The sequence below is a fragment of the Bombus huntii genome, chromosome 8 (genome assembly GCF_024542735.1).
Source record: "Bombus huntii isolate Logan2020A chromosome 8, iyBomHunt1.1, whole genome shotgun sequence".
NCBI classification, from domain to species: Eukaryota; Metazoa; Arthropoda; class Insecta; order Hymenoptera; family Apidae; genus Bombus; species Bombus huntii.
This window is the reverse complement of record NC_066245.1, coordinates 14,057,063-14,081,852: the sequence shown is the minus strand read 5'-3', so window position 1 is coordinate 14,081,852 and position 24,790 is coordinate 14,057,063. Positions and strand designations below refer to the sequence as shown.

General features: G+C 35.8%; 1 protein-coding gene across 1 annotated transcript in view; it reads left to right on the top strand.

Moving 5' to 3' along the window:
• LOC126868715 (HIRA-interacting protein 3) overlaps window positions 1–24,779 on the top strand; it is a 90,280-nt gene extending 65,501 nt beyond the window's left edge. Inside the window, exon 4 of the mRNA XM_050624507.1 lies at window positions 19,966–24,779. Coding sequence (XP_050480464.1) covers window positions 19,966–20,115 — 150 coding nt within the window. The 3' untranslated portion in view covers window positions 20,116–24,779. The remainder of the gene's footprint in view (window positions 1–19,965) is intronic.
• Window positions 24,780–24,790: the final 11 nt, after the last annotated feature.

Sequence of the window (24,790 nt, the reverse complement as noted above, 5' to 3'; positions counted from 1 at the left end):
GCCTAACAAAGGTATGAAGTAATTCTATAGCTCTCCTTAAAAGAAATATTTGTGGCGACACGCGACAGTAAACATTCCAACGGTTTCTGTCCCGTGGCTCGCCACGGGCAGACCCTATTCTTCGAGTAAGATGATTGCCAGATGTCGATGCGTCTCCGCAGTACATGTTCGGCTAGCCCGAGGGCCCGTTATAAATCTTAAGGTTTAGTTAACTAAAGTCCTTCAAACAGACAAACAGTCTTTGTCCCAACTACGGGAAGATAGGGGAGACATATTTTTCAACGAGCGGCGTCTCCCACTAGCAACTTTCCCTCGAGGGCGGCTAGCATCCTTTTCTAACCACCGATATGGAGATTAACCAATTAGCAGCAACACTTTCTGAACGAAGGCTTTTCTCGACGAATCCGATGATCTCGTATCCTTAGACACACCCCGTTATAGTTTTCCTGTGTGGCATCATCGGGACGGAAAAGGCATTCTCGCCCGCGATCTCATCGATCCAAGAGTAACGCCTTCGCGATCAGTGATTATTCTCTCAGACTTAGACTTTGTGAGTACGTTCTGTTGTCATCCCGTTGACCGCGGATTCGTTATTGAACCTAGGATCATTGTCATTAGTATCTCGAGCACCTAACTACCGCGGTTACTTGTCCGGTTCTATAATAATCGTATTTGCACTAGTCAATGTCTTCTCTATTGCATAACGACAACGTGTAACCCAAACGAAGATTCGTTTCACGCCCCTAACCCTAATTCTAATGTAAACCCGACATATACATATATTTCATTTCGATCAAGACATTTCAGACTTAATATTCTTGTTAGGAAACAGTTATAATGTAAATAAATCGCTCATACAGATCATTGTCTTCTCGTGTAAAATTTTATTTTTGTATGTAAGAAAGTAGAACAGGGAACGATATCATCGGGGTGAAACAACGCTCGTCTGTGCACTTTGTAAAAATCAGATCATTACTGTTGTATATTATTATTAAATCGATTCGACGTAATAGAAAAAGTTTTCGACGTCGCTTGCTTTTGATTGCGATGGTGACGTGATTAGATGAATGGATCGTCGTTAGAAGCTCTAAGATCCAAATTCAATACAAGTCGCGTTTACTCACGGAGACATAATTTTTGTTTTTGTCGTTCCGTGTTTTTTCTTCGTAGGATGGCTTCTCGAAAATTGAAACGTTACAAAAATATTTTGTATATCTTTTGTAGTTATCGTTGATTAATTAGTAATTATTTCATCGACATAGAAGCGTAAGAAACAGCGAAGCGGTTTAATTAAATCAATACGGCATATTCACACGATAAAAGAATGAAATTACTCGCTGATGAATGTAGGAACGGTAATGAACTTTCAGCTGCGATGAACTGTAATCGAAAAGGAGAAGTATTTTATAGAGCGTCCTATAGTTGGTTTATGCAGCAATCAATTGTTTTCAACGCTGCTTAAAACCTGTATTTAAATATAGATCTCCATGTATAACTTCGCTATTTTAGATTAATTTTCACTCGATTAATAACAATTTCACCCGACGATGATCTGAATCTCGATTAAAACTCGAAACATTACGTTTAGTTACATAAAAAATGCGATTTTTCATTGTAAGCGTTAATGTGGTGAAACTAACAAATTGATCGAGAGCGAAACTTACAAAAGCAAAATAGAAAGTTTCAATTATTCAGAACAGTTTGAAAGTGGGTTGCGTGAAACAAATCGATGTTTATAGAATATAATTATCCTAGAGAAACATGGTGTAACATCGGTAAGAAATGTTTACGTAGTTATTTGTATACATACGTACCGTTACAGAATTAGCAAAGTACATATGTGAGTACCTGTCGTTTCGCTTAGATCTTTCACGTATTCCTTGCTCCCGTTCAACCTGCCTTTTTCATGTCGAACCTTGTTTCTTTCGACATTTGAACGCTAACGTGTTCGAGGCGTCGCAAGTAACATTGTCGTTTGACACTGATCAAGTAGATTTCTTAGTTCCCTTTTGATAACGGTATCTGCGAAGTTTCTTCGAATTTCGTAGATGACTCTCAAAGAATATCTAAGTGATAATTCGCAAGTTCTATAGTTACGAACATTCGCTCGTGTAGCAACTTTAAAATATGGAGAATTTTTTGAGCTTCTGTTACAATATTTCATAGTCTATTATTTTTAATAGACTATTATATTTAAGTTGAAGAAAAATTCTTGAGAAACAAAGCACGCGACTCTTGAATAAAGCGACGCTAAGCTTCTAATTGAACATATACCACGCCAACGTGTTTAGAAAATAGATCGCGAGATATTACATAACACCGGTGCAATTCTCAGCAAGGAGCAGCAATCGAGCTTGATCGCGTGCAATAAAGAATTTTGATTGAAATGAGTCGTGGAAAATATACTGAAGCAGCTTTAATCGGTTGTAGTTTGCTCTTATGAGTAATGATTGAAAAAAGTTTTATTTTCGAGCTCTCAAATTAATTAATTTTTTTATAAGTAGAAATATTATTTCTTTGTAAGCATTTTTGCTCCTGTGTTTGCAAGATGAAGTGCCGACGGCTACATGTTTACAAATAAAAGCCTCGAATTCATTTCTAGTACACTATGGGCTCTTTCCCACGTGCGGCTAGTTACACGCGATGCTGAACGAAGGTCAGCTTCGTTCTTTTCAATAGAGCCATACATTTTTTAACACATTAATCAGTCTCTCATGGCATTCCTTATAAAAAGTTGTAACCTATTTATGTCGAAAAACTATTAATACTGAACGAAAAAATTGTTGGTAAATCAGATATCGGTTCGGTGATGTCAAGCTGGTGTAACAGATTAAATCCTGTTGTTGATATCCGTGATCGGCTACAGTACGAATTATCGAGACACGTTCTGAGCATCTGAGTTCGACAGGCTCGAGAGCATCCAAATTCGATATGGATATCCGCGTATCAGGAACTGTCTGGATGCCTCCGCACGTCGAAGACGGATTATTTCCTTCGGTTGGATGATAAACCAGTAAGATCTATAGTTCGCCTCCAGCGATTTTAGTTGCACCTTCCTATTATCAAAATTCCAGAAAATAGAGAATGTTACAGAGAATAGAGCGAGCAAGAAAATTTCGATAATAATTCTAGGTATTTCCAGCGATAATTTTTCAATAATAGTGTTAACAATATTTTTAACTAACAAATAACTCTAGTGACAAATTTTCAAAACTTCGCCCTTTCTTGATGTTGTAGGAATGATACTCAATTTATTTTCCACCGTCGTATCGAAGGAAAAGATCCCTTTTGTCCTCGTCTCCCTGTTTAAATTTCTTGCCATGAGAAGGCGTGATAGTATTGAAAAATTTCATTGACGCTGTAGCACCGATTTGCTTGACATCTCAGTCATTCGTTTATTCTAAACGTAAAAAAGTTTATCGCAGACAAATTTTTGACGATCGATTTTTGCAATGTTAAGTAGTAGCTAAGTAGGACGACAATTTAAGTTACTTTATTATTTACGATTCCTAATAGAATTCTGTTTATGTGTTAATTTAGTATCGATTAACTTGTTAACTGAAGAAAGTAAGAATCGCGTCATCAGTATTCACAGTCCTATCATACACCTATACTTACACCTGTACCTATTTTAACACATTGTGCCGCCTCAATCTAATCCATCAAGTTTGTTCGTTTACGTCAGTTATTTGGATTCTACTGAAAAAGAAGAAAAAAACAATTACATTATTTCGCTTCATCCGACTAGTCACTCACAACTTTCTAATCGATCGACCGTATTTCCATGCGAAATAAAACGGTAACCAACAGTCGCTCGATGGGATTGTGGATTTTTCCCCTCTGCTATATCCGGCTGGGAGGATCGTTGAAACGCTTTCGTGTTAAATCTGACCTTAAACTTCGCCGAGCAGTACGAGTGTACGCAAAGGTCGGAGCACGCAACGAATCCGCTCGCTTTTTCTCTGTTTTTCCATATGAGTTGATAGTACTCTCGAAGAAAGAGCATGTGCGAGAGAGAGAGAGAAGAAAAGGAGAATGTTGGATCTATTCAAAAGTTCTGCAATATAAAACTTTTCAGTTGAAAAGTTGCGTCCTGACGGAGGCATTTTGAGACTCGAACGCGCACAAGAGAGCAAAGAAACAGAAAATCATGAAAAAAGTTGCTCACAGAAAGTGGGTCGCGATTGTAATGCGTGTTACGGCGCTCTAGCTAGCTACGATCGATAAACAGTTCAAAATTTTTAGCGACGTTCGTTCCGCGACCTTTTGATCCGAGCCTCGAACATGGTCGACCAAAGTTCAAGGGCTCCTTCTAACAAGTGCCTTTACGTTTCTGGGCCTTTTTAGGATTTATCAAAAATTGCTTCTTGTTTTGATCGAGACTGAAGTCTCGATCGAATGATTTTGATTGAACGCCAATGAACGTTCATCGCATACTACTGCCGACCTTTCTACGCTTTGCCGATAAATTAATCGAGGATTCTTACATTCGATATGTATCAAAGTGTAAGCCGGACAAACTTATTACTACATCCTACCGCATGCTGTTTCTTACTAGTGTTCCTTCAAAGGAATTCAAATGCAACGCGGAAAAATATCGCCGATTGTAATCGAAGTGGAAGAATGTACACAGAGAAATTTGTTTTATGTCGTTGGAAAGTGCGCCAAGAAACTGCTATGATTTTGAAATTTATGAGTACTTGCATAGCAAAAATGTGAAAATGGAAATACAGCTATTTTTACTTGCTGTTTTCAATGTCCCATTATCATGTGACTCGCTAAAATCATAAATTATTGCCAACATTTTACATCTCGTAATCGCATGGCAACTTTCGCTTCTTGTTTTTTTCCCGCGCGTTAAACATTTTTAAATCGTAATATTTGTTAGTTTTTTAAAACTATTTATTTTTACTTATAGTATACAAAATGAAGCTCCTTTATATTTCACATGTATTTCGAAAAAATTCCACGTTGTATCGATCTTAACAAGAATTACGAACAACCTAGTGCGAGAAAAAAGACTTAAAAATCCTTACAGCAACGAGCGTCTATAAATACGGAGAAAACAAAGCAGTGCGAACGTCGTACAAATTTTTCAAAAAAATCGTCGATCCATATATCACCATGGCTCACTATAGCGATGGCTTTCCCGAAAAGAACACGAAACACGATAATGGAGAAGCAATCCTATTCGAAGATTTATGTATTGGCGTTTCACGCTGATACCAACGTGCTTCAACTTTGCATATCGATTCTATCTAACCTCCAGCCGGTACGGTGTAAACCGAAAGATCGAATAGAAAGAGGGAAGATCCTGACGCGACGACAAAGGATTCGTTGTTTTTAAATAGCGTTAGAGAGACAATATAGTGGAATGAAATTTTCCTATCGTCGAGGCTTATATCGTACAGGGGAAAAAATCAAAAAACGAAAAAGAAATAAAATTTGTTTCCATGGAACGAAAGGGACGAGCACGCTCTCATGGAGATACGATATAGGTTAAGTTAAGAGCAAAGAAAGAGGGAAAGCTCACAGGTGCATATTCACTTAGGAAAAACGGTTAGGAGGAGATCCGATGAAAAGAAGTTTCTCCTTCGGTGAGCAACCAGAAGAATCCGTGTCAACGTGTGTAGAAAATAGACCACAAGAAACAATATTGATACAATTCTTTCAATGAAGAAGGTGCGATCATAGCTGCTCGCGTGCAATGAGAAATCTTGACTGGAACGAATTGACTAGAACGCGGAGAATGTGCTATTTCGGTAGATTTAACCGGTAATAATTTGCTGTTAGGATTAATTCTCGGCGAAAATAGTGATTTAAATATTGGAGATGGACTTTCATTGTTCTAAAGATGTATCCTAGAAAACGTAGAGATGTAAGAGATACGTTATATCAGTTTAAATAATTTAAATAAATTTTAACTTATTAAATCTTTTAATGATTTCGTAAGAAATATCATACTCTTGTTCCGCTTTTCATCGCTCGTATCGATCACGTTTTGAAAAATATTACTCGAATCGTTAACAGACATCGAATTGGCTTATTTCGTCTTAATTTTATCGTCACTTGGTATTAAATCACGATCCACTTTGGAAAAAAGAGCTTTACGGATCTATTTCTCGCGCGTTATTCTTTTGATATATCTGTGACATAATGTGAATCAATTCGAAAACTATGCAAGCATATCAAGCACTTGTTTGATATCCGTTCATCGTAAGAGTTCGTGGGGGGGGGGGAGATTTGAAAACTAACTCAATTCTCGATCGAACACTGCGAACAGAGTAATGCAATGCATACAGAATACAGACAAATGATTCTTTGCTCGTACTCGTTTAGACACGGAGTGGAAAGCAGCAAACGTTTATTTATTCGTGAAGAAGTTTATCGATCGGAACGTTAATTTTCGAAAAATACGAATAAGAAAAAACAAGGATACCGTAGCGGGATGATATAAGCTCAGACATAGAACTTTCATGAAAACTCGTTAATCAGCTATTTGCGAGAACTTTCTGTTTATTTTCTATAAGTTTCGAAATATAGAGAACAGGTTTGATCGTTTAAAGTACAAGAACTTCGGTAACATCGTCGAAATAGTATGCAAGCGTAAAATTTATAAAAAAAAATGAAGATCCATTTTCTGAAATTTTTAAACGAATTAATGCAATTGGAGCTTAACAAACGTCCAATAAATAATAACTCGGTAAAGTCTAAAAAATACTTGCGCACAAGATAGAAGCCTTTTGTATTGTTTCCATCGATATCCTGTACAAGTAAAACAAATTTTCCAGAAATTCTGAAGTTTGACGGGTCAACTAGTTCCCTTTTAGACGTAGATATCTCCGTTGCGTCTCTTTGCTTCTTTAAAATCCGAGCCATTCTAAACTGTATCCTGCTTATACGGGGGCTCGTGAAAAAACATTCGATCCGTCGTGTTTTATTCGCGTCTCCGTATCTCTCATCGCTTGGTAAACAGAATTCCGTTCATGTACAAAGCTGGTTGGCTATGCGACGTCGGTTGTGTACTTCTTCTTCCGTTTCTCTGATGAAAAACAGCAGCACGAAAACAACGAATCAATGGAACAGCAGATAGAAAAAAGAAAACGCGCGAAACGTAGAAAAGTTAAAGATAACGGGGACGCGGTTAGAAAAAGTCGAAGAAAAAGTCGTACGAGCAAGGGGGCAAGTGTCTCGAAGGTTTATTCGCTAGAAGAATCGGACGTTGCTTCTCTGATCGACCTTATCCCCATCTTCTTATCGATATCGCGTGGAACAGAAAACGAGTAAAGGTTCGCGGGTTTCTTTGTCAACGTACGTGACAGAAAACTGAATATACGCTTGCCGTCTGGCGGGTGACCCGTGGGCGACAGCGAGAGGAAAAATTGACGTGCACGGAAAATGAAAGCAATCATAAGATATCACAAGTTTCCTCTTCTTTTATTGAATATACATATAGATTAGAACCCGGTATACAGGATGACAAAGAAGTAGGTGGCCAAACATTAGTACCATATTCCACTATTCTTAATGATTAGAAAAGGCATATATACACAAGGACCGAAATATGTACTTTCGGAGATATAGACACTTTACGAATATAAGGGAATATTGTAAGAATGTTTGAAACTTACTGAAAAGAAATTGCTGAAAATAATCTCCTTTGAGAATACATAACATCGACGTGATGTCGTCGTTTCGAAGATTGTCGAAGACGTTCAAAAATTCCTGGTGTATTTCGAATTACTTTACATGTAGCGATAATCCGATTTTTTAGTATTTCCAGGTTATCAATAGCGCTATTACCATAAACCGAACTTTTAAAACGCCCGCACAAATAAAAATCCAAAGGATTTAAGTTGAGATAGCGTGCAGACTAGGCAATTGGTCCTCCTCTGCTAATCTATCAGCTAGTGTAATTCCTATTAAGACAGTTCCACTAAAATGTGTTGGAGCACCGTCATGCACAAACTACGTACCAATCACATGTCATGTAACAGTGTAGAAAGATTATTTTCCAAAAATCGTGTTTAATTCCTACAGTTAAGTATAGACGGAAGAAAAGATGGTCCAATAAAAAAGTCTCCAATAATTCCAGCTCAAATGTTACATGAAAACTGATATTGGCCTCGAGATTGATTAACGGTGTGTGAATTTTCATTTATCCATAGTGTAATTCATAGATAGCTATCGGTTATGAAAATTGACATTAGAAAAGATTATTTGTGGTTAATAACCCAGTTGCAGAAGTTCTTATACCCCTGTAAGATAAAGTAAGGATACAAAAGATTTTCTCATAAAAATTTTTTTTTCAATTTTCAAAAAAATTTTGTATTTCTAATGCTATTTATCTCGTACTTAGTTCTGCATTTTCTTCGGCCCGTTTTATCTAATCTTCAACTTCAGTTGTTTGAACATGGTCCCTGGTTAATTGTAATAGGCGAAAAAGATTCAGTTTTCCTAGGCCTACATTGCACCGAAGTGAAAGTTCTGAAGCAGGATATCGTCTCTGAGTCTGCTGATGGAGACGCTGAACTTTTCTGACGTTTTCTTTAACTGACATATATAAAGGGAATATCTGCTCACTCCTTATTAACACAAATCATTCAGATAGCACTATATTCATTGTGAAACGTTTATATACATACCAATTTACTATGAAACACAGTGTCTTCAATGTAAACACAACTTGCTCTAACATATTATTTATTTTTAACAAAAGAAATGATGACAGTGTTTGAAATTCGACGAAAATGTGTCTATATCTTAGGCTGTGTGTCTATATCTTTTTTTTGGAACCTGCATTAATCGTTTATATAACGTTTTTTCATCCTTGAGAGCAGTGGAACGTAGTAAAATAACGAACGACCCAATAAGTCTAGAGTATTTTCGTTTCATTTTAATGTCCCATAATCGCAGCGAGTCGCCTTTTGTCCTACTCACGATAACGCAATTATTCCCGCTCGTTGCTTTAATTAACATCTTTGTCCGGTCCAACATGTAAAAACGTTCCGAGAAAAAAAAATGAAAAAAGAAATAGTAGAGAAAGGAATTAAAAAATTATCCAACACGGTGCAAGTTTCGTCTAATTCCAGCACCTTCTAACCCAATATTTGCCCTCAATTAAAGCGGTTGGCGGCTTTGTCAAAGATAGACGAGCGAAACGGTGAGTTCGTTTGCATGTTCATTTACATCTGACACCCTGTGAACACGTTTGATCACGAAAATTTGCAAGAGAAAGAGAAAACAGACGACAGAATGATGCATCCTCGACGCGATATAAAACCAATGACAGTCAACGTTCAAACAACAATTTTCACTAAAACGAGAACTGTTTGCGTCGCCTTGTATCCTATACTTTAAAATTACTTCTAATATATTTAACTACGGTTTTATTTCAGTGCCGAAACTCTCAACCTTTTCATTTTTTCGAAGATAGTGTAATACATTTGGTATAAAAGCCATTGAAAATTCCACGATTTGACTGTTCTCTTTAAACGACGACGACGAGCGTTTACCTGTGCTGGTCGCGTGAACTCATAGAATTAAACTGGGTCAATTCGGTGGTTTCGCCATGAATACGCGGATGCACTTCGTTACGCGCAAATGTGCTTTCGTTGTGAAGAAAGAGCTTCTTTTTCTGTTAATAACCGGTCTGTTACAAACATCGTCGTTATCTCGATTGTAAGAACAGAGTTTTAATGGGGCCTCCGAGTGCCAGTTGCCGTGGCGAATTATCGATTGCCGGACGCTGTAAACTTAACCTTCTGGGGAAAGAAAGTTTGAGTTTTGTTTTCTATTTCGAGAAATTTTTAGTGGTTTGCTTTATATTATCGATGAGAAAAGAATAGCTCTGCCTGGTCTATATACTTGCCGATCTATCAAAATCAGCTATGTGACTTCCTACGAATGAAAACACGCATCAAAGGATTGTGGGCAAAAATTTATTGCGGCTGATTTGCATAAATGTGGTTGCATAATTCATTAGGGATCTTTGTATTCACGTATCAAGGAACGCGGCGAGTAGGGAATAATGGAGATGTACCAGATATTTGTCACGAACGCAATTCATTAGTTTCTCCAGTTTCGAGGGAATAAATTTCTTGCTCAACGAGCTCGCAGATTCTCGACATAAATCGCGCATTCAGCAAATACAATCAGTGACGAGGAATGCAGAAAAAAGGAATAAAGAAGGAAAGGATCCAAGGAAAGAAGATGGAACGATACGTAGCGTGAACCAAAGATCGACCATGAGTCGATAGAATAGGTAGTTGCCCAAAAAACGTTTCCTTACGTAAAGATCTTTTAAAATAATTGGCAATGGACGAGTAAATCGTGCAATTGCACGAAACAGTCGACCATAAACAATCACGAATAGGTTGGCAAACACTTAAAGTCACGGTAACTTTCTATTTTGTTAAGGAAAAGATCGCAAACAAAATTGGTTAAGAATTACGAAAGCTCGAATATATAGTTTGAGACCATTTCGATATAATATGTGTTTATCTTAGCTCGCACTATAGTAATCCATCCCGATTCTTAGATTGTGAAAGTTAACATCGTCGTTACGAACAGCGCTTTCGATACTATAGATATCGATCACACAAGGTTCTCTAATGGGATCAGGAGAACAGCTAGTTTCGTGACGATTATATCACTCTACGCCAACATATGAAACGATTACGCATTAATTGCGATACTTCTGTAATGAAACAGTTACCGTGTCTATGGTAAAATTAGTAGCGGCATTTGACAGAGATAAAATCGCATACCTCGCCTCTGGACTGCAATTTCCACGTGTCATAAGACGTAAGCGGCGGCAGATGCGGTGAAAAACACGAAGAAATCCATAGAAGAAAGCATCGCCGAATAATTTTATCGCTATCGAAATTGGAACACCGATTTAAAATTATTTCCAGGAACAATCTACCAACCATTCAGAAAATTAGTCTTCTCGATGAACAATTTGTATTCAGCTTCCAGCGAAACACGTGTAACTCGAAACCGCGCATACTATGTCTGAAGCAAACGCCCAAACAATTCGAACGACTAGGCCTACGAACGATAATCCTTTATTGGCGAATAAAATTACGTTCGTATCAGAGGATTTGAGAGAAGATGCGAAGGAAAAATCACGACAATCATTGCGATACAGCTAGCTCCATAATTAATATGGCAAAGTCGATGAATTTCGATGTTGTGTTAAACACCGTGATCGGTAAGTTCATCGACGACACGAGTGGATTATCATTAACCACTTAAAATTACGTCGATTTACCGATACAGGGCCTTAACCAACAGTAACCAACTGCATCAATGGGTTCTTTGAATCTTGTTCGCCGATTGTCAAAATCCTTCACAAAAGTTTCTTTAAATTATCGCGTATTGTTACGGCGAACAAGAAATAGGATGCATACGCCATTATAGAACCGTTCTATTCGAGATTCGAGAGGTCTGTTATGAATCCATTATGAATATACACATGTATATTCGACACATTCCACTGTTTTTAACGCTTTCAGGAATTTTATTCTACCTAGAACGCAGTATAAAATTTTATTTCCTCAAAGATTAGCTAGTAAAGATTTCAGTCAAATTCTATTAATACAGAAAAAATAGACAGTTGCTTTTTTAACTTTTTAACTTTTTTAACTCATAAATAAAAATTTTAAGCTGTTTTAAACAGCTTGTGTTGAAAGGTCTAAGTTTAAAGTGAACGTAGATAGCCGTAAATTTGATGGCTTGTTGTTTGAATACCGTAGGATATATGTATTACATCAATCGATGGATTTGGTATATTTATACGAGAGAATGTTTATGAGTCTTTTTAAATAGAAAATGTAAATTTGAGCTCAATTTTAATGTCGCTAAGTGATGGTAGATTTCATCGATCGATCTCTGATGAATTTGGGAAATGTTGTACGTCTTGATAAATTACAAATAAAGAAAATATTTTTAGAGATAAAATAATATTTACGTAGATAGAGTATATATTTCACGTTTGTGCACGGTTTATAGCTTTCGCCGAATTATGAACTAGACTATCCAGTTACAGAAGTAAATTTCCCTTTTATTGTAAAAGTTATACATAATAATCTAAACGTCCGTACATTGCTTCAATTCGGTACATACCTTTCTCGAATATCTATAATTATTCAACATAATCTTACGATTCTATCAATACCATTTCTATTTGTCAATGACATTACTAACCTTGATATTTCATCGCAAATGTTCATGTCCTATTACAATGCTGCAACGAACATTCAAAAATATTTATATAAAAATATAAATACATCATGCTATTACACAAACACTGTATTATATTGTTACAAATGTGTTATTTGTTTCATTTTTAGGGAGAATATTTCCCAAATAACTCTTTCGATAAATTGAAAAGTACCAAAGCTTTAAATAATTTAAAAGGAAATGGACAATGAATAAATGGAATGAAATTTTGTATTACTTTAATATTCAAAGTGTGTACATCTTTCAATAAAGAGTGAAATTTTTAAGCTTCGTCCTCCTTTATAGAACAATTTGCTAGCAAATAATGTTCGTGCTAGTACTATATCAAGTTTATTATCTATCTTTACAAAGAAAAGAAACGAACAGGGAAAAAGACCTGTCCATTATTATAGCACTTTTGTATCTTCGCGTATAATTTCTCTTGGAAGAGGAAATGTAAAAAGGGCGACACTATGTTTCAAGAAAGCTTCTCATTTTCCTTCGCAAATGTCTCCACTAGGAACAATTTCTAAATTAATTAAAAAACGTAGTGTCTTATCTAATTTTTATTTGTTGTCAGATATTTATGGGAAGACGATAAAAAAGTTGATATGTACTGTTGTATTTCATAAATGTCATAAAGTGGCATATATGTTATGTATTAATAAACATTTAATTAACGATCATTTACACAACAAGATTTATATACTTAATAAAGTACTTAATAAGGTTCTCATTACCACCAAACGATCGATGAAGCTTTCACTTTGTAAATAAAGCAAAACAGTTTTTTTTATAAGAATAAGACAGTTATTGCTCTATTGAAGATTATGCCAAAGAATAGGCTAAGAAATAACTTCATATAATAAATATACCTTGTTATAGAACAAGATTTCTTCGCTATGAAAGCTAAAATATGTTAAGAGAAAAGTAATTTCTAGCAAGTACCTTAGAAATTAGCCCTTTACCAATGAACGTCTCATGGATACAATAATGTTGCAAACGATTATAATCGATTCTTTTAAAAGATAATAAACATATGCATTATCCTGGTCTTGTCTGTCGTATTAAAATATCATACAATAGTTCGTACTAGGATAAATAAAGAATCGTGTTCCTTTCCCCATTCGTTTCCCCTTTCAACAACACTTCTGTTAACATTACCTAGTCACACACGTGAAAATATAACAATCCTCCCTCCAGTCGAAACTTTTTGTCGCATAATACACCTTTACCTTTAGCATCATCCGAACATAACCATATAAAAACTGTATTTATAAATAAATCAAGACATCAATCTTCAAAGGCTCGTAAAACAAGTTTCTTTCGTAAGCCACAAGCATGAGTGAATGCAAATAAAGAAACGGTATGTGAGAAGGATTGTTTGCATTTATGTGGAAATTCAAAACGCAAATACACCGACTTTATGAAGGGAACAATAATTATCCAGTGATGCATAGTTCTGTAGGAGTGATAGTAATTTCAAACTGATGATCGGGTTCCAGAGATCGTGATCCACCATTATGACCCGTCGAGTCTGTAGCGGAGGAACTCGTGGTATTATGCGTTCGATCGCGACCGACTGTTATCTATTGGGAACACTGCGCCGAGTGCCTTTTTCCAATCCAATTGACTAGTTATGGTTGCGTCATTGAAAGAATGAAATACCGAGCTCTATGTTTTCCTTTGTGATATCATGAAAGATGATAATACCTCCGTTGAAAATTGATTAATTTTCTATATTTAAGCATTATGAATCCTGGTTCTCTTTAGAGAGTCTAAAGGACTTTACTCAAAGGGTAGATCTCCATTTTATATTGATATAACTCTTTCTTTTAGCGTTTATTTCATCGATGGATATGCTGTTAAAAGTAAAAAATAAGATTAATCGTTTAAAAAGTTACTTACGCCTTAATACAATGCAATGTTAAAAGAAACTGAATATCAAACATTTAGAAAATCATGAACATTAAAAAACGAATGAATATCTGAATTGAATACAGAGACATCACTCTCATTTCCACTTTTCGACAGAAACGGAAAAAATGAACTAATTATCGTTAATGGGAAAAATCCAATTTACTATCTTTATTGGAAAAAAAGTTAAATGGAAAAACTTTTTACATATTTCGGCGGATGTACACCTACTATCCGCCGCTCGAGTGTGATTCAAAGAGATGAGACAACTGACGAGAGAGGAGATGAAAGAAAATCGTGCCAAGCCTCTTTGTACTTTGTTCTGGTTGCTCTGGATCATCCAAAGAATTTTGAAATTCTATACAGCTAATGTTGCGTCAATTTTCGAACGTTTGAAGCAAAATAAATAATTTGCAACGTAAGAAAGTTTGCGAAAGAAATTGAAATTAAAACCACTCATTCAGCCTGTTTCACAAATCTTTCTATGGTGGAGATAATGGTGTAGCATTGTTGTAAAAAGTAAACAAACACGAATGCATGCTATAAAAATGTGACGATATTAATTTAAATCTCTGCAAAAATTTTTAACTTTTGCATAGAAAATGTTACTATTGTTAAGAAAGATAGAATTACTTCCTATTGAAAAAATTATAAAATATTATAAAAATGATAATACAGGAAATCTTATCTTCCGTTTAATCATTTACTTAACTGATACAGCTCTGCAGGAATACCATAAAAATAAACCTTCCATGGTGCTTGAAACATTTAACCGGGATTAGATAAGACGGTTTATAGTCATTGAAAAAGTCGTTTCAACAAACTCTGTTTCAAAGTATAATAGCATGTAAATCTATGAATATGTATTTTCTCACGAACGTCTCGCGGGCGTACGCAAAACAGTTTATGGGTGCGCTTTTTTAAAAGTTATACAATGCCCGATTCGTAATTTTTGTTCGAAATAAATTTAATATGGTAATAAATATCATTCAATTAAGAAACCGCGCTAATAACGATAATAGAAACTGAGCAGAATTAATTCTGATAAAATGCAAGGCAAAGAATAGGAAATTCTGAAAACAGATTATTTTTAAACATGAATAGACTAACTGAATGATCCTACTGGAATATTCAAGTGTCGAGGTACTCTGATAAACGTCCTTACATTAGGTATAATAAGGGATTCAGGTAAAAATGCAAAAACGTTGCAATTCATAAATACATTCTTTTCTCGAATATGGGTGAAAGTTTTATGTTACTCTCGATAAAACAGTGTCCGTATTAATCTGCCAGTAATGATACTAATAAATTTATTCTCACATCGCTTCATAAATTTTGAATTGTAAAATTTTATCGGTCAAAGAACAAAAGTTTCCTTTCTCGGCTATCATCTTGATTAAAATGAATCTCTCAGGTTCGTTTATAGCGGACATCGAAAGTTAATCCGTTGTAATTTTCTCGAAAGTCGACGGATCCGGATTTTAGCAAGTCTAACCGAGACATATTTCTATAGATCGCAAGTTTACAGAAGCGGGCGACTTATTAGCTTGGAAGAGTTCAACTCTCATCTAATTGCTATTCAAAGGATTGTACAAAGGAAGACAGCCGAGAACAAAGTTCGACGTTGGGCCGCAGGCGATTCCCGAACCGATGGAAAATTATTAAGCCCTAACCGACATTGTTCTTGACGGGTGCGTGCCTGCACCAAGTCCAATAATTAGACTCAACTTCATAGAAAATTCCTCCCTATAAGTTGCTTTTGCTTTTCGACAAGTTGCCACGCATCCGCTAAACTCTATAGGAACTTTACTAGTGGTACGAAGACAACGAAATCTGCTTAATCGAAGCAACTATTTTGCAAAATCGGTTATATCGATTTTGTAACTGTACCTGATGATAAAGACAACGTTCGATTGACCGTAATCGATACAGATCGAAAGATTGAAACAAGGAAAAATATTTCTCGTGATGGGTTTGACACGACAACTCGGACGATCGAACGTTCGTAATTAATTAAACAGAACTAATTGGATGTTGTACTTTACTTACACGAATATCCTCGAGTAGCCATAGAATCGTTTAACTATTAAACGAAGTTCTCGAGTATTCGAGATCTACGACCCTTCCTGGCTAAAAGCTCGAAACCACCGAAAACCCTTTAAACTTTAAAGCCAACTTTCGGAATATGCAACGAGATCATCATTCTTTTCTGCTTTGCTTACAACGTGTAAGTTGGGTTATATAGTCAGAAAGTCATGAAGTGGTATTAAATTTAATGTAAACATATATGCCACATAATGCCGGAAATTAGAGAAATTAAACAAATTTTTATATCCTTTTTCATATCTTATCGCGCAAATCTTTAATAAACTCGCGCCTATACATATATGTATGTCGGATTAAGGTTGGAATTTTGGGCGTTCGATGAACCTTCACTCAAATTTACCATCGCGGATATAGCTGATATTTATTGGTACAAATGTGGCCACTACAAGAGGCTATAAGTAATAGCGGATGGACGAGATGTTGATGACAACGAATTCAGGTTCGATAACGAATCCACGGTCCACGGGATGACGAATGCGATGCGATACACGTATAACTCCACGTGCAAGTAAAACTTATCTGCATGAACTCAAAAAATATCCAAGTGGAACTACCCTTATATATTCCTCTCCCCACCTCTCGGGTCAATCTTTGTTTTTAAGGAGGACTATATCATTATTCCATACCTCTGTTACGTACACGTCCCTCCCGTGACCGTGGCTACGTTCAGTGACCCGGTACGTCACTTCAAGCCCATCGTCATAAAATCGGATTAGAACATTAAAACTATTTCTTATTTTTATTACTTAAGTGTAGCTATAGTAAAAGTCTGGACTAGGGTATTGGAGTTCTTTCCAACATTCTAAAAGGAAAGTCCCGATGTTCTTTCATCTCCGACATGTATATATATGTCGGAGACGAAAGGACACCGGGGCCCCTCTGGAACTTCAGGATAACCTCCTAACATTGTAATCTAGAGTCTACTATAGCCGTAATGAAACAATCGCAGTTATCCAAGCCGATGGTAACCGTCCGGGATTAGTGACGGTGAGCTTTGGCTCGGGGCGACAGCCTGTCGCCCAACGTAGCCGCGGTCAACGGGACGGGCGCTCCATCTAACAAAGGTGCGGAGCGGTGTTATGACTCTCATTAAAGGAACTACTCATAGAGGTATCGGACAGTATAACATGCTAACGGTTCCTTAGGACAAGTAATACCTGAGGTTGAGGCACGTACACAGCACAAGTCCCGGTAGCCCGAGGATCCGCTATAAAACCTGGGTTTTTCGGCAATTAAGTTGTTTTGCAAACGGACAGGCAGCTTCTGTCCCAAATTGACCAATCGACAGCGACGTCGATCCGAGGATCTTGGGCGTCGTTGGGACGGAGAGGCATTCCTGACTGAGACCTCATCGAGGAAGGGAATAGCTCCTTACGATCAGTACACGTTTGAGTTAGAACAAGCGTATCCATCCTCCCGTTGACCGTGGATTCGTTATCGAATCTAAGACCACTATCACTAGTGTCGCGAGGGCCTAATCGCCGCTGTTGATTGTCGAATCGGTAGTGTTCATACCCGTTGTATCAGGCCGTATCTTCGTTATAACACGACCCTGGCCAACTCCAAGGGAGGTCTAGCAAGTGCCCACAACTCTATTTACCGCCGCTTCTCTGACATATATACTATATACCTAGCGATCATATTTTCAATCGCAAAATGGGCTGCCATAAATCTTTTCTCCTCATAACCTTTCATTTATAACCATCCCAAAAATTTATGCTTTATCCCTTCTGATGAATTTCAAGTCTTGTGATATTTGCAATTTCGCAGCAAACCGTGAAAATTACTTTGTAGAAGTCGGAAACGAATTAAGAACAAAAGTAATCGAGGAAGTGAAGGAAGAAAAACCAAAGACACGGTGCATTATTCGTAATTAAATCCATTATCAATGACAATTTTAACTGACACCCTAACCCTTGCCCTCTTTATATCATTCAACACCAACCTGTCAAATTATCTTACGATCCTACCAGTCGACGAATAATGCTCGAATACGAAAGTTTTCTTTCTCTGCGCAAGCAAAATCATTGGTTATAGCGGAAAGTACAGACGATACGAAAAGCCTTTTCACACGAACGTAGCTAGTAAGTCTATGAACACGAACGAGAGAAAGAGAGAAATGATAGAGAAGGATGGCTTAATAAGAAGTCGAATGCAAATACGTTCGCGCGTAATTACAATCTACATGTTTATAAACCTCCTTTGCATGTGATGTGGCTTCTTTTTACCCTCTGCCTGGCTGTTTCGAGACCCGCTCGAGCCTTGTTATCCAGGTCTCGCGCTGTGACGTCAGACCCACTTGGGTTCGTTATAATTAAGCCTAAATTTAGTCAGTGCGACGATAATTGAGCATACAGTTGCGAAGAACAAGCCGTGATGAAGAGAAAATGCACGAAATTATGCGAACGTCTCGTTTTACTGACTAGAATTTATCATGGTGATTTTGTTTGCGTAGCACGATCAAGTCGTGGATGGATGATTCTAGCGCGGGAAGGATTACTTTGAGTATCTTGAATAATCGAAGTTTCGTTGAGAAAATATCGTAAATGGGAAGAATTTGAAAAATTGGTATTCGCAATAATAATGGAAAGGAAAAATTGAAGCGAAAACTAGAAACACGATACAGAAAAATAGAACATTTAAGTCGATAGTTATATAATAGAAATAAAATTGATCTTTATTGCCATGTTTAATAATTTGTAATAAAACTAGATCGTAGATCGCGGATAGACTGTATTCATCAACTAAATATATTAAAATTGCTTTTGTTAAGATTACGTAAATTGCAATTTCTAACTTAAAAGAGACTTAAATTTTATCTTTCCTTATATTAAAAATGAAATACTTAAAAATTTTCCTCTTCGAAGACCTACTTGTTTAGCAATTTTGTTTAAAAGGTGAATTTTAAAGAGTAAACTTTGTGATAAAAAGTTTTGTGTGTTTGTTGTGTGGTGATAAAAGAGATGCTCGGTACGCCATGAAACGTATTTGCTAACTATAACTGTATATGATTTGAGTAATATTTTATACCACGATGAAAGAAACGCAAAAATTTGGTAATACGACAAATAATATTTCCGACATCGAATTTCACCGAAATTCATATTGCTTTATACATTTAACAGTTTACTTTTAAGTAAATTAATAAAAAGATGAACTCAAGGTATTATTCTTATTTGGTACAAGGTAATTTTACAAACAAGTTAAAGTCGAAAGAAACGTGATGTGTATTCTCTCTTTCCCTCTAATGAAACACACCATAAACATGCTGAAATGAATTGGCTCGCGATTGTTAGTGAACAGCAACATTGTATTATATTACGAACATACGTTCTACGCTTATTTGCAATTACAAATTTACATACCGAGGTTGAATCTTCTTGTTTTAAACAAAATAAGTATTTCGTATATCTTCTACTTTTTTTAACTTTACTGTCTGAAATTTTTTTAAGTCCTCGATCATCTTAAAGGTACAGCTTCGCCTAGCACAAAACAAATGTCACGATTTCATTCGGTATAGTCTTTTCAAACGAATTTAGTAGTAGTTAGTATTTAGAAAACAATCTAGTAAGCTATAACGCAAACACGTGTTCATACAATCGAACTTTTGACATATAGTCGTTAACGAACATTAACAACACAACGCGTAATCTCAACAAACATGTTTTTATTTACAATAGCAAATCTATACGTCAACGTTGCAATCTATTGTTTCAGGCGAAGGACGCCGTGAACGAGCTTGAGGGTATCGATCTCACGGATCCTGATCTACACAAGGCAGCGACGAAGATCCAAGCAAGCTTCCGAGGTCACAAGGTCCGCCAAGAAGTGTTATCGAATCCTGTGCACGATGCGCCTAAAAATTAAGGATGAGATTGGAGTGTTGATTTTTAAAAATCAGATCGCCGATAGTATGCCCGAAATAAAACTAAGAACGAAGACGGAAAAAAGAGACAAAAAATACAAACATAAAAGAAAAATAAGTCGAACAATCAAAACATAAGCAGTAAATCGGGCTTCGTCTTTGCTTTTTCGTTTGTCGCTGAGTCGAATCCGCTTCATTCTGCGGCACGATTATTATCTAAATTGTACGTTCCGCTGTGATTTGTTTAAAACTGAGCTTGTAAGTTCGCATAAATCTTCAAACACGGATAATCCCCGTCAAACAATTTTCCATCCGAATTCGTACTTACGTATTTTTCGCCCTTTTGGAAATATGGTATTCCAAATATATGGATATTATTTATTCTGGTTATACATGATTTTCAATTTCTATATTGAAGATCCGTTAAATTCGCATTAAGCACACCCGCCTATTTCAGGCTAGTATGCTTATTGCTTAATATTTTAAAATACATGTATGTATTACATACTATCAACATCCTTGTTATTCATATTTCGTCGAGATACGAATCTTAATAGTTGAAGGAACAAATTGAAGAAAACGGACAAGTCGATAAAAAGACCACGCTACTTATAATACCGAGCATAGCATTATAATAACACGTTGAATCGAATCGCGGTCAAGCATGAATGAAATACACTTATTTTAGTAGAAGAAGACTGTTTGAGCTTCACCCACTGGTTGGCCAAAAGAATGAACGAAAAGGAGCTAGACAAAACTAAAGAAACGCAGTGGGAAATTAATTGGCTGGATAGCCGAGCGAAGCCAGCAGCCTTTTCATAAATTCGAAGCGCGAATAAAGGAGCACAGCGGGTGAGTGCGTTTCTTCGAGCAGATCCAATTACGTGGATCGATTTAATCGCTCGGCCGCGTATTCAATATTTCAGTGCGGAAGTTTTCGTTTAATCAACCGACACGTGAAACTAGTGCGTTCAAGATGAACACGGTGAACGCTCGATAAATTTGCCAGTCCGTTGTCAATGCGAAATTTATTGGCAGTCGAAAAAGCTTGGAAAGGATTATTTGCGATAGCGAGCGCCAATATATGTACGTATGGATGGCTGATTCAAAATTTCGACAATAGATTGCACGGGGCGCGATGCACACGCTACCGCCGCATTCTCTTCCTCCCTTGTATAATTTTACCGTACGAGAACCACCGTCGAGACTCAACTACTCGGCCATTCGTATCGGACGTTCCTCTTTTATGTTATACACTGTACACCATGAAGATTCGCAAATGAAAACAGTGAAAGATTACAAACACCGAATAATTAAAATGTCATCCGACCACATACTCGATACGTGAAATCACGAGTCTGCTCGCCATAAGAGGGTGGAGTCGTGTTGTTCCTTGCAAAAGTGAATTAATTTGAAAAAATACGGCACGAACATAATAGCAGCTGCAATCTTTGATAATCAATCGAAAGTCGATCGTTTCTTTCTCTTTCCGAGTGTATACTCGTAATATCGTTCACATCGATAAATTTAATTTCGCGCTATAACAAGTCGATTGAATTCGTTGATCATATTGTAACGCTTCATGTAAATCCAACCAGATATAAAGAAATATATGTACATAATGATGTTACGAATATGAAAACAATAGAGAATTATTGGTCGGAAATTATCCCCTAGTAAGGCGCATGCCTGAGCAAACAACATGTTTAATCGATAAACGTGTCGTCCAAATTACATTGCTCTAACTTTAAGGATCTCCATACCGTTATGTTTAACCGCAAGTTATTTTTCAAACACCAAATGCAAATATTTTTACGTGTTTAGATCGTATATTACGACACACAATTATGGATATATGTACACATACATACACGCAGATGCTTTTGCCACCCCTTAGACGCAATAATTCGACGACAAAGAGGTTACAACGCTCCAGTCGAACTGCCATGTAACGGGAGCGCGTTTCATATCATTCTATTCTCATCTAGTCCGTGGTTTTAATTTTTTCGGATTTGTTTTAATTCGAGTCAACCTAACCCCCAATCGGTGGAAGAGTAATACGTTGTTTTTAGCAGGCCTAAAAACATTACGAAGCTTTTTACAATCTTTACGAGCACACGTGCAAACTTTCTTCAAATTCCCGATGATTGTCGATTTTCGACCTATTCGGTTATTAATGAGAGACATAAAAATCGATATTAAGAAATACATGGTGATTTGTTCGACAAAGAATCTTTTTTGCTTTTAAAAATGAGAAAATGATGACGCACCGTTCAAGATGATTAAACAATTTGCCGGTATAGCTGGTCATAATGTAACGAAATACTTAATGTTTTACAAATTCTCTTTAAATACAAATAAAAGTATTATATCAAGCACGCTGTGCGTTTACTTACATTTGATGTTATCTTTGATTTGTACTGGGTAATTGGTCAGATCAAGGACTTTTTGAACAGAACATCTTTTGTCTGAATTATATATATGTATAATTATATATGTTGCCTAAAAAATAAGCGTGCAGCGTTGAAATACTATTATTATTATTAGTATGAAGTACAACGTTTATTGTGATAAAAATTTTACAAAATATTCTTTTAAAAATTCAAGCATTTTTCTTTAACTTTTTTATGCTTTATCTAAGGATAATTCAAATATTTTATATTATTTCAACTATTATTGTAATTATTAAATCCTACCAACTATGCTCTCTTTGTTTCACGTTATTAACCACGGGTGAAATAAAGAAAAACCTTTCGTACAACTATCGAGCGGCTTCATTATGCATATACTCATGTTCCTGGAATTATTGCATAATTTATGACGCACTGAGTTGACCATGATAACATTAAATGTTCAGTAGGAACTGTTATCGTTTTATCAGTTTCATTAACGACCTAACTGTTGACTTTGGTTGTCGTTTATTTCTCCTGTAAATATTTTCGATATGCGTCACCGATTCTTGTCACGCGTTGTCATGTATCACAACGTTTCTAACGGATATTGCGCAAAACACGATTGTATTTTCGGAAAATAACTCAATTATGTACGTGTACATGCACGATTAATATTATTAATACTTGGAAACACATGTTACACAAATTTTTGCACTTGTCTCTGATAATCGTAAAAAGTTATTGAGAAATTGTTATATATAGTAGTAAGCAAATTTTAGACGCTACGCCGAAATAAAAAAATTAAGTACGGTTTAAGAAACGTAGAATTCCGCAAAGAGCTCGATTCTATACAGTATTCTCATACTGAAATGCACACTATGAACAAAATGTGAATACTATACCGTTATCATATATATACAGTTATTGTATTATTAGTAATCTTTTATGTTGAAGGAATGAATCTCTAAAATTTCTCTTCGTAGATATCAAAGAACTCTTACACTTGTCATTGTATATGTGAAAAATATTTATCAATTTCTTATAACTTCTACTTCATAATTATATTATTTTCATTTATCTGTTAACCTAATAATTGACAAAAAAGGATTGCAAATTTGAAATCACGTTTTCAAATATCGTTCATGCTTTATCGATTCCAATTCTCTTGCATTTTCACGTTACCTCATAGGATACAACTGATCGCTTTTAGAAAGCTGGTGAAAATATTATTATCGTTGAAAATGTCTATGAAAGTCAGTATATGGTCGATGATTAACCAATCGAACATTCAAATCATGATCCATATACTTGCTTAATTTAGTTTTGTTCGCGAATAACCAAACAGGAAATTTGACATATAAAATTTGAAAGCCGATTCACACTGTGTCCTATCGAGTCTCGGTAACGACGCTAGAAATCTATATAGAGAACGATCTAATATATTAAACCTATTTATAATATTATATTCCTGTTATAATAATATTTGTATGCTACACCAACTAAGAAGCTCCTGTACGAATATTATTATAATCCACACTGACATTCTATACATATACATATATTAATACTATTAATATATTGTGTTTATATTATATGTTATATGTGTATAATAATATTAATATTGTCGAATATATAAATATTTATGATGTCCGTCAATGACATGATACGGCAATTGCATTTTTATTATTGCCGTCTAGTGGGGATCGGCTTTATATTTTCACAAAGAATTATCATTCGTTTACAGAGAAATTCATTTTTTGATATTTCAACTAAAGAAATAAATATATTATAAGTACTTTTTTAAACCGAGAATGAATAGTGCAAAGTTGAAATTGGGCATTCTACAACGTTGCGTATTCAAATATGAAAATTATATATTTCCAGGATAGAATTTCTCTTGGAAGCAAATACACGGACAAATGATGGATAACTTTATTTGCTCTAAGCAAAATTCTGGTGTAAGAAAATTCATATTATCGAAGAATAATTAAAAATTTTTTAATATTTTGAAGCTTCTGTAGTTGCAAGGGTATTTCTCACTGCGTATGGTACGCGATTATGAGGTCAAGAATTAACGGAGAAGGTTATTGTAATAAATTATAGGCATTTTCTTCGGTATATGACGTTACCACACAGATATAGATTAGTAACGCACAAGATGTTGCGAGAAATTGTATTGTAAGGATGTAACAAACAATTGTAATGTTTAAACGAGCAGTACCATACATGTAATCTGTTTGTTTAAAATAAATACCCATTAAGTGTACAAACAATTTCAATCTGA